At 46.0% G+C, this 13,461-nt stretch overlaps 2 protein-coding genes across 2 annotated transcripts; one reads left to right on the top strand and one right to left on the bottom strand.

The window, feature by feature from the left end:
• Nucleotides 1-404: 404 nt before the first annotated feature.
• On the bottom strand, nucleotides 405-4,141 carry pld6 (phospholipase D family, member 6). The gene is made up of 4 exons (XM_034538860.1): nucleotides 3,932-4,141; nucleotides 3,015-3,196; nucleotides 2,339-2,568; nucleotides 405-1,064 (listed from the first exon to the last, which is right to left on the bottom strand). Exons 2-4 carry the CDS (start codon nucleotides 3,191-3,193, stop codon nucleotides 832-834), a joined length of 642 nt encoding a protein of 213 aa, XP_034394751.1. The 5' UTR covers nucleotides 3,194-3,196; nucleotides 3,932-4,141; the 3' UTR covers nucleotides 405-831.
• A 131-nt stretch (nucleotides 4,142-4,272) lies between these two features.
• LOC117734648 (transcription elongation factor 1 homolog) lies at nucleotides 4,273-6,682 on the top strand. Its single transcript, XM_034538873.1, has 5 exons — nucleotides 4,273-4,372; nucleotides 4,714-4,895; nucleotides 5,238-5,374; nucleotides 5,462-5,532; nucleotides 6,004-6,682. Exons 3-5 carry the CDS (start codon nucleotides 5,259-5,261, stop codon nucleotides 6,066-6,068), a joined length of 252 nt encoding a protein of 83 aa, XP_034394764.1. The 5' UTR covers nucleotides 4,273-4,372; nucleotides 4,714-4,895; nucleotides 5,238-5,258; the 3' UTR covers nucleotides 6,069-6,682.
• Nucleotides 6,683-13,461: the final 6,779 nt, after the last annotated feature.

The following is a 13,461-nucleotide window of genomic DNA, read 5'->3' on the forward strand; positions in this document are numbered from 1 at the left end:
GGCGCGCGCCAGAGGACTCGTGCACCCTGGCACATTAAGCGTGCCCTTTCCTTTGCGAACCTCAACAGTTGGTATATTGTTAGGCTTTGACAATAGCAGCAAGTTGCTGTGCTGTAACGCCTGATTCACTGCAAATCATGAGTGGTGGAGGGGGAGGGGGGGGGGGGGGGGGGGGGGGGAAGAGAGAGAGAGAGGGAGAGAGAGAGAGAGAGAGAGAGAGAGATTGAAAACTGCTGCTGCGGGGCACTGATGCAACAGACCTGACACAACTGCAGCGTGAAAAAGGTTTTTTTATTGTTGGTGATCGACAGCAGCATGCCTGAAACATTACACGGGATGTATTTAGAGCAGAGTCACACACTGGGAGAGCTGTGGATGATTATTTGTTGTGTGTTAAACTCACATTCCTAACTAGCTAGATAATCCCTATAGTACTAAGGGAGATACACTATTATGTAATATATGTATTACATTATGACCATGAAGAAATAAGATACATTTTATCATGTTAGGGTAGAACTTTTTAAAAAATGCAACTAGAATGAATGTCAACCCGTGACACAATATAAACAAAATATAAACTTGAATAAAAAAAACATGTTAGATCTGTGCCAAACGAAGTTAAATCAAACAGGAATTGAAACTGGAACTGATTCTGTCTGGTAAATTAAGACGACTCTTCTGATTTAAAACAAAACTTGCCATGAAACTTCCCATCATCATTGTCACTTTTGGTCCTCTAAAGATCACAAGATAACATTCTTATGATGTTTTTTTTAGGGCCTGGCTGCCTGGCCAGACCGAACATGCGTACCTCCTACCATTTTTGGGTCACTTGCGGCGGCGGAGGCACCTGGCCGGGTCGTTGCGCTCCCACAACCTGTGGAACTCCTCGGCGAAGGGTCGCACCAGGTCCGGCTCCTCGGTGACCACGACGTTCTCTGTGTTGCTCTGCACCGCCGTCAGCGTCCAGTTAAGGGAGCCGGTGATGAGCCGCCGGCCGTCCACCAGCGCGAACTTGTGATGCATGTGGACGGAGGTGGCGTCGCAGCGCACGCAGATCCCTGGGGGGGGGGGGGGGGGGGGGGGGGGGGGCAGAGGGTTCATCCTCGCCATTAAAACCACGAGACGCTCGTCTCCTTCTCTTATCCAGACTTTAGCCGAGGACATCACCGGGAAAACCCGGGCTTTAACCCAGGGCTGATTCTTACATATGTTTATTATGATGACTCACTAATTTCATGCTATCAGCTTTTGAAGATCCCAAAATATGGGAATCTTATATTGTTGTTGCAACTACAAATGTGCTTACCAAACAAATGCAGTATCTATTTCACATAAACCAAGTGATTATACAGGGAGTCCAAAACCATAATACAGGTTATACGGAATATGAGTTGAACACAAAATGCTTTTCTAATCAGTTGTGTACTGTAAATTACTTTTGGGTTTTTGATTCCGGTTTGTGTCACACGAGTCCTTTTTACATTCGACTGCAGACAAAACTCAGAGAGATTAGACGTGCAGATTCTCTCGAAGGTTTTTAAACTGTCCACTTCTCTTGCAAACGTTTCCACTTGACCCCCTGATCGCTCTGCGTGAGATGCCCCTGTTGGCTTTTTTGGGGAATCTTTCCGAAATGACGGGAAAGAGGACCCTGCCTCAGTGAACGTTCCCCCCTTCTCAGCGAAATCGTCACCTACAGTTATTTGAGGATAAAAAAAAAAGAAAGAAAAGAAAAAGGTTTCTGCAGAAAAAACAAGATTCAGTATGAAAACAGGAATGGATTGTCCCCCGTCCCAAAGTGTCTCTCACGAGGTTTGCAGTACGTGCACACACACACACACACACTTTGCCTAATGAAATTTGCTGCCCGTTTGCCAAATTCTTACTTACTTAATTCTTACTTAACAACATACAATGTATTAAATGCAGAGGGCCGAGAGGGGAAGAGGGACAGTGCGACACTTTCAGAGAGCGATTTACTCCGACTCATAGGAAGGCTCGTAGTGGAAACCTCCGTTTACCCAGATGATTCCCATCATCCCTCCACATGACAGCGATAGTCCGGGAACACAGACGGAGGAACCCGTTATTGAATGAAACCAGAGTCATCCTTCCCGTATTTCAGGAGAATTGTGTCCATAATTACGACCCCATTGAGGTTTAGTGTGACTTTTATCTCTAGGAGGGCTAAGAAATGACTCCCTGGTCTGCTGTTTTTTGAAATTGTCGAGGTGCATCATCACAGTGATTGTTAAAGTCACACAGTTTACATACTTCGCAATGATTACTTTGAAAAAAACAACAAAAAAAACATCACATTTGTTTCCCTTACCGGCCCTGCGGAGGACCCCTATCTGGGAGCCAGTAATGGCGACGTAGTCCCTGTCGCTGAGGATTCGGACAACGACGCCCCGGGCGTGCAGCGCCAGCACGGCCCTGCTCAGGTTCATGTTGGAGAAGGCGAAGACACACAGGTCCAGAGAGGAGGCGGCGGACAGGACGCGGCGGAGAAGACGGGACAGAGAGGTCTCCACGCTGTGGGGCAGCGGGCAGAGACAGGACCTGGAGGCCAGACGGAAACCAGAGAAAATAAGACTCGCGCCTATTGTCACATCGTCTGCAGTGAACTAAATATTCTGCATGCTTTTTTTTAATCTCTCTCTCTATATATTGCACTTGAATATGAATATGAAAGTGAGGAAACCAACTGTTGTGTTACGATAACTCTATTTAGCAAAAATAATCCAGTTTTCAAGCCGGCAGAAATGCAAATAGACCCAGTGGTTCATACTTTGTGTTTCAAGCTATTATTTTATGTGGAAAAAAAGAAAGAAACAAGCGGGATGAGAAATGGTAATTGCACTGACTAAAATCCACTTCCCGAGAGCATCTCGGGGCTCTGAATTTCTTTGCATTAGTGTGTTTTTCTTACAACACACTTGACACCGATACAGAATAAATCACATAGAGCCGCTTTTTACTCGGTGCAGCGATTAGGTTTCTCTCACCGGGGCGACAGGGAGGTGAAGATGTGCTCAACGCAGGCGAGCTCAGAGGGAAAGAAGAGGACCTCGTTGAGGGTCCTCGCGGGCCTGAGGCGACGGAGGAGCAGGAGGAGCAGCTCCACGCCGAGAGGGAGAGCCACCACGGCCAGGCCGAGCACCTTCGCCGTCCACATCGCCGACATTTGCTGCAAAACAGGATACACGTTTAAGGGACACACACAAGGGATTTAAGGGACAATGCAAACTTTCTCATCTTTACATCCGATTATTAAATGTTTTTTGGGGTTGTGTCAGAGTGCAAATTATGGTTATGCTGTCATTATTGATATATTTAATGAACTAATGAATCATTCACCGGCAGATCAGTCGATGATGAATACAATCTTATTTTATAATAATCTTCTGGCAAATACAGAACATCTAGAACTCTGGATGAAACCTATATGAATTGTCATAATCATGTCTGAAAAATGACTCACCTGTTGAACGTAATAATACACATACAACTTATTAGTCTTTTTCTTTCATATTTTGCATCCTGTCCTAGAAAAGTAAAAAATGAGGTGTTTGCTTTCTTGGTGGTGGAAGAAGCACTCTGCTCATATTTAGCAATACAAAACATAAAAATAAATACTTGGTTACAAGTGTTCTATAATTCAAGATTGTACAGAGGTATTGACAGCGAGATGTACTGAAAGCATCAAAGTAAATGTACTCATTAGGAACATAATTACATTAAATCAATTAATTCATGCACACAACTGATTTAGTTTTGTATTTCCTTTGGTGGAAGTGTTCTCTGCACAAAGTGGTCAAAATGGACACAAAACTGAAGTAAAAAGTTGGAGTGGCCAGATTTCAGAATAAATGCTGTGACATTATGCGTTATTTCATCACATGTAAATACTCAAGTAAAGTACCTCAAAACTGTACTCAAGTACAGTAACGTTGATTGATGTTTTCTCCCTCTTCAACGGCACTGGTTACAAGGTGATGGTGATGGATAAAAGTGATCATCCCACATCAACACCAAACACTGGGGACAGCGAATTCACACCACGACGCAAACGCCATTATAAAGCACGCTAACTGCCAAGAGGTTAACAACGTAACATGTACAGAGCTCCACATGTCACATCATTTAACTGGAGTATATGTTAAGACAACACACCAGACCTGCGAGTTGGCGTATGTCGCCACCACGTGGGAGCAGAGTGCTGCAGGAATGGGTACCGTGTAGGACACTGTTTTGGTTATGACTCGAGTTAGCATTTTGGCACTTCCGGTTCCCTCGTCAATTTACTTTTTTAATGGTTTTTTAGTTCGGTGCGGGAAATGACGTCTGTGGTTGTTAGCAGCTGGTGAGATTTAAATGAACAATGTTCTACGAATTAAAACACGACAATTAATCTCGTGATTTTGTCAAGCGTGTACGTGTCTTAAAAGAGGGGATTGCTAACAAGTGGCTAAATTAAACTACTAAACGTCATCACGCTGACTCGTCCGCTCGCGCTCATACTGTAGCCAGTTCCTTCATAGCCTAACGTTCACTTTTTACGTTCACTTTCCACGTTTCAAAATTCATAAAAGTGGTAAACCTCTGTACATATTATCATGCTGAACAGAACGTTTGTGTTTCATACACGTGAGTTTGTCACAGAGTTTACTTTCTGCAAAAGTCTATATTGCTTTTCATGTCAAGGGAACCAGTGGGACGCTAACTTCCGGTGTCGGCGTTTGCCAACATAACTGACACGCCAGCGAGCCAACGACTGGCCGTGACGCGCATGCTCTCCTCCAATCACCTAACGGGAAACCCAGTCGCCGGGTCTTTGACGAAGACTATTCCACTTCACCGCAACGTGTATTTTCTAGAAAGCAAAGGTAAACAAGATTAAGCTTTACTGGATAACATTTAACAATCGTGATGTATCAAGTTATCAAGTTTATTCGGTATGGTCCCTTGAGGCATAACCAAAGACGCTGTCCGAGTCGTGGCCGTTTAACTCTCCTTTTTATCGCGAGGCGATTATGTTGTAATGTTGCTGGAGACCAACAACAAACATGCTAACGTTAGCCTGCTAACAATATGGAGCAACAGCTGGAGAAGTTTTCTAGTCGAGAGTTGTCTCTCATTTTTGGGCAGGGGGTTGTGTCTCTGGTGCTGCTCCGCCGTGGCACATGTTCTACTTGTTGAAGCTGCTGGTTTGTCTCTTTCTCACACAGACTCGGCTCACTTTGTGTACGATGGGCCGCCGCAAGTCAAAGAGAAAGCCCCCTCCGAAGAAGAAGCTGACGGGAGACCTGGACTCTCAGTTCACCTGTCCGTTCTGCAACCACGAGAAGTCATGTGACGTCAAAATGTACTGGGAATGCACCAAACGCCCGCCTTGCTTCTGAGGTGATCGATGCCAAACTTTTTTTATTATTATTTATTTTTCCATCAACAGGGAGAGAAGCAGAAACACTGGAATCGTATCATGCACAGTCTGCTTGGAGGAGTTCCAGACCCCTATTACCTGTATCCCTACTAGTTTTAGATAACATGGCCACTTTCTCTTTCTTATACTGTAACACAATGATGACAGAACTGCAGTGTGACAACCATCTGGTTTTTATCCTATAACAATAACATACAATTATTTTATTAGCTTTGAGTGTGAATGTTTATTCTAAGTAATATGGAAACAAAATATATTTGCATTTTTTCCTGGATCCTACAAAGGGCTCAGCATGGCTTAGTAGACTTCCTCCCCTGGCGCACACACACACACACACACACACACAGACACACGCATACGCATACAACCACCTGTTGTCATGTGACTGAAGTTCCACACTTATTTCACAAGATATTAATGTCTGTATTGCTCTGCAAAGTTATGCTCATATCCACAGATATAAACCCTGATACTCTTCAGCAAAGAAAACAACAACAACAACAACAACAACAACAACAACCAACTCACTTTCTTAACCAGTTGCACCTCAGATCTGTCGGAGCCAGTTGACGTGTACAGTGATTGGATAGATGCCTGTGAAACAGCCAATCAGTAGCCCCCATGGAGCTGGGTGACTTTCAGGAACTTGAAGAGGAGACTGAGGAGGCGGCTCATTAGCAAAAAGCTGTTCAGAGGACTTTAAGGGAACTTAACTTCTTTTTTTTCTATTTTCAATATTGTTCGTTTTTTGGTTTGGGTCTTTGAAATCCTATTTTTAAATAGTATTAATATGTTCTGCTTACTTTTATTTTGAACTTCTAGATATTCTTAAATGCTGAAATAAGATGTTTTTTGTTTTTGTTACGACCTGGAAAGGGCTCCCATCTGGGCATTTTAATGTGAGATCAATAGAGAGTTAAATCTTTTTGGGTAGCATTAAGATAAAGAGACCTGTGTGGATCTCATTCTCTTATCATACACACATTGACAGTTCAAGTGTGATGTCACTGCTGGTGTCCACAGTCCTCCTCATCCTCATGAAGACAGTTGGGTCACAACATTATGTCATGCCACTGGTTAGAGGTACAGGAATGTGTAGGATTAACGCGTTACTGCTAAAGCCAAAGGTTTTGACTTGTTCTTGAATCAATCATTTTTTTTCATTTCATTGTATGTTTTGGACTTGCATGTTCAAATAAAAGAATCACATAAAGTTATCTTTGTTATGAAGCGGGAAGTCATTGTGTATTCTTATCCTGAAATCAAATGTTGATATTGACTGTTCCTATGCAACAGCATATAGTGTTGAAAAGTAGACTGCTTTTTAATAAATAAATAAAAAGTAATGCACTTGATAAGTGTGATTTTGGAAATAAAGGAGAAATAAGACTTGATACCAGTACGCATCTATTGGTTTTCACTCTGTTGTATAATGAACTTGATGTACTGTGTTTTAGTCCCGCGATGAGAGTGGATTTGTTACTGACACAATTTTAATTATTGTGTTCATTTTGTGATTAAGATAGTTTGACCTTGATTTAGTTGAATGCAAGTCTTTTTTTTAATGGTTGAATGGGAAAGGACTGAGGAATGATATTGACATAAACATCCTGTGGCACTGAGCACCACCAACTGGTGACAAATGGAGGGGCAACCTCAGAATTACAATGAGGTTTCAATTAACTGTTGAATTAAAAAAAAAATCATATCCACGAATACTTTTGTCAGTAAGTGTCAGTATTGAGATAATAAGCAGCTTAATGTACCTTGTGTTGAGTACAAGAAACAATTTATAGTAAAAGTTGGATGAGGTAAAAACACACTCGGAGACTTCCAAAAGTGTTTTTTATTTCATTTGAGTTTGTACTGTTTCACAGGTGGGGTCAGTAAGGGACTTTTTGGTTTTAAGAAAACGTATGAGATGCCCTCGGCTAGTGAATCTAGGGAATGAAAGGGGGAACCACACACACACACACACACACACATTCAATTCAGAGGGGTCAAATACACCATGGCAGTGCCAGTTCCATTGAAACGTCTCGAGTGCACGGCTTCTGATCTCCTGTTGGCGTCTGTGACCGTGACACATGTCCTTCCGGTCCTCCCCGCTTTGGATGAGGCGGATCACGAATGAAAGGAGACACAGTGCCAAGGGGCCGTGCACCACGCAGGGCTGAGTGATAATAGATGAGATGTGGAGGGCCCTCTCCACCCAGGTAGAGAGTGTCCTTGTGCATGCGCGCGCTGCACTGTGTGCTGCGTTTGACGATGGGCCGCATCTGGAGGGGTATCGACGACGCCTTATGAAACATGGAGGAGGATTGCAACGGGGAATGATTATCACTTAGGCTCTCGCCTGTCTCCCGCGAGCGTCCCCTCCCCCTCACTCCCCCCCACACACGCTCCTCGCGCCCGCTTTCTCCTCTCCCATTCAGCACGCGAGGTCAAGTGTCACTCTCGTCTCTGTTGTCAAGGCTGCCAATCACCCACACAGTGAGTGCGAGGCAACGGTTGCCAGGGAAACAGAGCGATTTCGGTTGCTAGGCACCTGGAGCTGTGCTCACAATAGTCATTTTGTTGCTTGGAAGCAAGCAAACACACACACACTCATACACACACACATACACACACACACACACACACACACACACAGACACGCACACACACACACACAGACACACACATACACACACACACACACACAGACACGCACACACACACACACACACAGACACACACATACACACACACACAGACACGCACACACACACACACACACACACAGACACACACATACATACACACACACACACGCACACACACACACACACACACATAAATACACGCACACACAGAAACGGCTTTGCCAAATCAACAAGTTTACACAACGTCAGTGTAAAAAATTGTATAAATTATAATTACCCACCGTGTTAATAAATAAGCGATTTGCTTACGCAGTAGTAAGAAATCATGGAGTGGTGCATGAGAAGAGGAGAAGGGTGCAATTCATCACGGGCACATTTGCAAACGGATGCTAATATATTGCTGAATTTGCAAAGAAATGTTGATTTTCTAATTTATAATACTTTAGCAATAATGCTAATGCACCAAATATGTAAACTGGGATATTTTATTCCAACACCATGGCTATACTTGATTAATCAGCACGCCCCTGACGTCCAAGAACGGCTCACACCTCGACTTGATCAATAAAAGACATAAAAGACATCCATCACTCTGACTAAAAATAGTTACCCGTACAATCAATCAATCCCTTATTTCCCCACTGGCACATTGGACCCGGTGAACCCAGCTGCGGAGTGTGTGTGCGTGCTTGTGTGTGTGTGTGCGTGCGTGTGTGTTCAAACATATCGGGGGAATTTGTCTGTATGCTTGTTTTCATAAGATCCATCAATCCCATAATTTCACCTCTGGCATCATGTGAACCCTCATGCAATGTATAAGTGTGTGTGTGCGTGTGTGTGTGTGTGTGTGTGCGTGTGTGTGTGCGTGCGTGCCTGCGTGTGTGCACGTCTGCGTCTCCATAATGACAGCTAGTCAGCTGAGCCCGAATGCTGAGATGTCAGCCGAGGGTGCGAGTCTTGACATGTCCTCATGTGTTACTGTCTCCTGTTGCCGCTACAGGCATCACACTCTCACACATTTCCAGCACAAGCCGCGGAGTCACAAATAGGAGAGTGTAGCGCGCGGTGGGGTGGGGATGGGGTTGTGCACTTTTTGCAATGCAGCGTCCAGCTCGCGTCCGTGTAGCCAATTACATTTATTATTGTTTTTTGTGCACGTTTCCGTTCAGTATGAGGGGGAAATGTCTGGTGCAGGGGCGTGACGGGCTGTGAGAGACACTCATCAGCTGATAAGATTATAAGCTCACTTGTATGCGCGACTGACTGACAAGGGTAATGTAATCAAGAAGGTTTGGAATTAACGTCTAAATCTGGGGACTTTGGTGTTAAGCTCCCCGAAACTAATGCCCGGGGAGGGTTAGCTCAGTGACACGGTGCGAGGCCTCTCCAGGAGGAGGAGATGGGCTGAACCTGGCCAGCGAAACCAACTCATTTCCTCCACAGGTGGAGAGAGTGACATGGTTGATAAACCCGGCACGGGGATAATACAATTTAAAGCAGAAGCTGGATTGGAGTTGGCTAAAGACCGGATTGCATTCTATTTCTGATTGAACAGAATAAGCCCATAAAAAGTCACCTCTGGGTGCTTCATTAAAAACCACCCCATGTCTGTGTCACGCGCTACATTGATGTGTGTGTGCATGCCCGGGCTCATGCCTTGGCATACCCTACTGATCGGAGCTCTGCTTTTGGGTCCACCGTAGACGATAAAGCCTCCACTCGACTACGCGTATTCTCAAGCAATAACATCCACATCTGTATTATCAACCCAAGAATACCCGTGGTCGAGACCGGAGCAAAGAGGCCCAGGTCTCTCCATCTCTCTCCTCCCAGCTCTGGGAGTTCATTCCTCCTGCTTTTTCTTTTCTTGTTGTTGTTCTTCTTCTGTTTGCATACCCTCAGCTCCTGCAGTCTGAATGAGATGACAGCGGCGGAGGGAGGAGGTCTATGCGTGCAGGCACATCTTTTGAGGACAGCACCTATAGAGAAGAGGCACAAAAGAGATGCTATTTATCCTTGGATAACAATGCAGCGGCAGTGCTCGAGGGGGACATAATACACAGTTCACGCGCGCCTCGAATGGCAGCTCATTGTTGGGACTTAATATACCAGACTGTAAGCTCCAGCCGCACAGGGAACGCACTGCACACCTGAGCTGCACCGCGTAAACAGATTGCACCACCGACAGCCAGTCCCTCTGCTCCCCCCGGCATCAAGCAACCATTTAGCCGCGCGCCGAGGGAGAGGGGCCGGCTCACCAATTATCAAATAGGTGTCAGTGTGTGTCACACCGCGCTGAGGGGGGGAGACGGATTACCAAACAGATGTTCAGCCTCCACCTCCAGCCCCTCCTCCTCAACTCATGTCCTCCCTTCATTCCAGTTTCCATCACCCCCTCTTCTTCTTCTTCTTCTTCTTCTTCTTCTTCTCTTCTTCTTCTTTTCCTCTATTCTCCTCTCCTCTCGCACCGATTGTTGGAAGCCCCCCCCCCCCCCCCCCCCCTCTCTTTTCCTTGGTCTGTCCCATGGAGGATAAGCCTGACTCTTCCTTATCCACACTTGCCAATTAGGGACACAGTCGTTGTCAATCAACAGCGAAGGAGGAGAGAACCAGAGAGAGTCGTTTGGAAAAGGGGGCTAGAGGGGGTGTGGTGTGGTGGTGGTGGGGGGGGGGAATCAGCACCACAGACAGCTCCCCCATTGGAAAACTCCAGTTTACTAGCATGACACTTGATTCTCTCTCTCTCGTCTCTCTCTTTCTCTCTCTCTCTCTCTCTCTCTCTCTCTCTCTCTCTCTCTCTCTCTCTGTGAGTATATATTTATTTCTTTTTCCTCCTCACTTCCTGTCCTTCCTTCGCCATTTCAACCCTGCTTCCCCCCCTCCCCCTCCCCCTTCACCTATCAAACCACCAAAAAAAGTCTCTGCCACTGACAATCCCTCTCGTCTCACTCACACCGCTGTCTACATCTCCTAATCCACTGTCTCCTGTAAGGGAAGTGCCAAAAACTCACGTCCATGAGGAAGATCTTGACACTCGTCTCCCTCATTACCTACACTCCTCTAGTGCTCTCTCTCTCTCTCTCTCTCTCTCTCTCTCTCTCTCTCTCTCTCTCTCCAACTGTCCATGTCTGGGGCTGTGGATGATGATGACAACTCAAGTGGACGTGTCTTCTGTTCTCACCAAGAGCTGTGAAGAGATGCACATAGGTGTCAGAGATCTGGTGTAAAGGTACACACTTTGTTGCCTCTGGAATGCCTCTGTCTAACTCGAAGACAGGCTTCAGCGTATAGTTTTATTTAAAAAGCATTTAAAGCTGCCATTAACACACTTTCCAATGCACGGGCCCAGGACCCCCGTGTTACCCTCTCAATGCAGGTAAACTTACCGTGCAGATGCCCAATAATAGCTGCGCAAGACCGGATGCCAACTTTATTTTCACAGGCGTAAAGATCTGGTTAGCATTTGGACACGAACATCCATTTCCGGACGTTGACTTGATTGAAAAGTGAACCGGCTCCAGCCGGAGGGCCTTAATGAAAGACAATCATCTGCGCCTGGATATTAATGTCTGACGCAACAGACTGATCAACCCTTTAATGCACCCGGTGGTTCAGACGGCTGGAGACGGAGACGGACGCTGCTGGGCTGCCGCTTTGCGTTACTTCTTAATTGCTTGGAACTAAAGGCGCTGTTATGGGGATGTTTATGCTTACGCCTGCAACAGCACATCTTTCCAGTCACTGTGGCTACACTGGAGCCTAATAGTCAGTCACTACCCAGACACAAATAAAATAAGAATACAAATAAATGACTCAGTAATGGCATACGGCAACGAATTCAGCCTGGAGGGCGGAATAAGACCCAAAGTTTCAGTGACAAACTTAATAGAAACACTATGGTTTTCCTACTAGCCCAGATAAACACACACACACACACACACACACACGCGCGCGCGCGCGCACACACACACACACACACAGACACACACACACACACACACACACACACACACACACACACACACACACTGTACAATTGCAGATAGCCCAAGCACCTGTCTTCTACGTGACAGGCTTGGATATCAAGCTTTCTTTGTTTGTAAATACATCCGCTCCCACTGACAAGGAGAACCCAGTTCCGGAGTGGCAAGCGTGATGAATCTTTAACCCTTTGCAGGGAGCGTGGAGGAGATTCGAAACCACGTTTGTCTTTATCGTTTAGCAGGCTGAAAAAAAAAGAAAGAAAGAAAAAAAAGAAAGAAAGAGGTGCTGCCACGCCGCTGGTTGAGCCGCGAGCAGGTGCACATGCTCATCAAGTGATTCCACGGGAACTTTAGTTGGGAGTGATGCTGATGGGACCGACCTGTTTGCTTGTCAAATCATAAAAGGAATTGTTGGGGCGTTAATCCCCGGGCCGCGCATGGGCCGCACGCTCCCATAGTCGACAAGTCCTGTTGTCCTCACTTAGATGGATATGAATATGTCTAAATATCGGGGTGGACGGTGTGAAGTGATGGGACCCCGAGCGACGGCGCGCGCATGTGAAACTGTCGCTCTTTTTCAGAGTAAATATAGCAGCGGGGGGAAAATATATATTCAACTTACCGCCGCGTCCACCTTTATGTCAGCTCCCCCCGAAGAATACGCTCCATAATGCCAAACATTGTATCCATGAAGTGTGAGAATAGGCAACGCTGTGCGGGGAAACGCCCCCCCCCCCCCCTTCCTCCTCCTCCTCCCTCCCCCGCTAGTCCTTTCTCTCCTGTGCGCTTCTCCTCCTGCTTGTGGGGAATCACATAACCACTCCTTGTTTTTTCCCATTCTCTCAGAGGGAGGGATGGAGCGATGGAGTGATGGAGCCTATGCAGCAGCAGCAGCAGCAGTATCATCATCATCATCATCATCATCATCATCCCATGCAAGTCAGCTGCAACCCCTCACCTCTTGCTCCTCCTGCTCCTCCTGCTCCTCCTCCTTCTCTCATTCTTTTTCTTTTTTCTTCTCGTGGCCATGCCTCCATGCAACCCTGGCACCGAAGAGCATGCCCGATGATAGAGCAGCGGTTCCCAATCTGGGGTGCGGGGACCTCACTGGGTTCATCGTGGAGCTCCGGGAGGCCGTATTAAAAAATGAAATACAACTGAAACGGAAGCTTACAGGGAGGATCTTGTCAGATGAGGGCCTTGAGGAAAAGTCCTTATGCTTGTTTATACTGTCTGTTTAAAGTGGGACTTGTAGGATGTTTCTCACAGTTTATGACCCTTTAGTAAAGTCCCGTCCTCGAACGCAGAATGTCCAATCATAGCGCAGCATCCGCCCACATCTGCCCACATCCTCCTTGACTCTAATGCAGTGTTTTTTGTA

Source organism: Cyclopterus lumpus, chromosome 1 (assembly GCF_009769545.1).
Source record: "Cyclopterus lumpus isolate fCycLum1 chromosome 1, fCycLum1.pri, whole genome shotgun sequence".
NCBI classification, from domain to species: domain Eukaryota; kingdom Metazoa; phylum Chordata; class Actinopteri; order Perciformes; family Cyclopteridae; genus Cyclopterus; species Cyclopterus lumpus.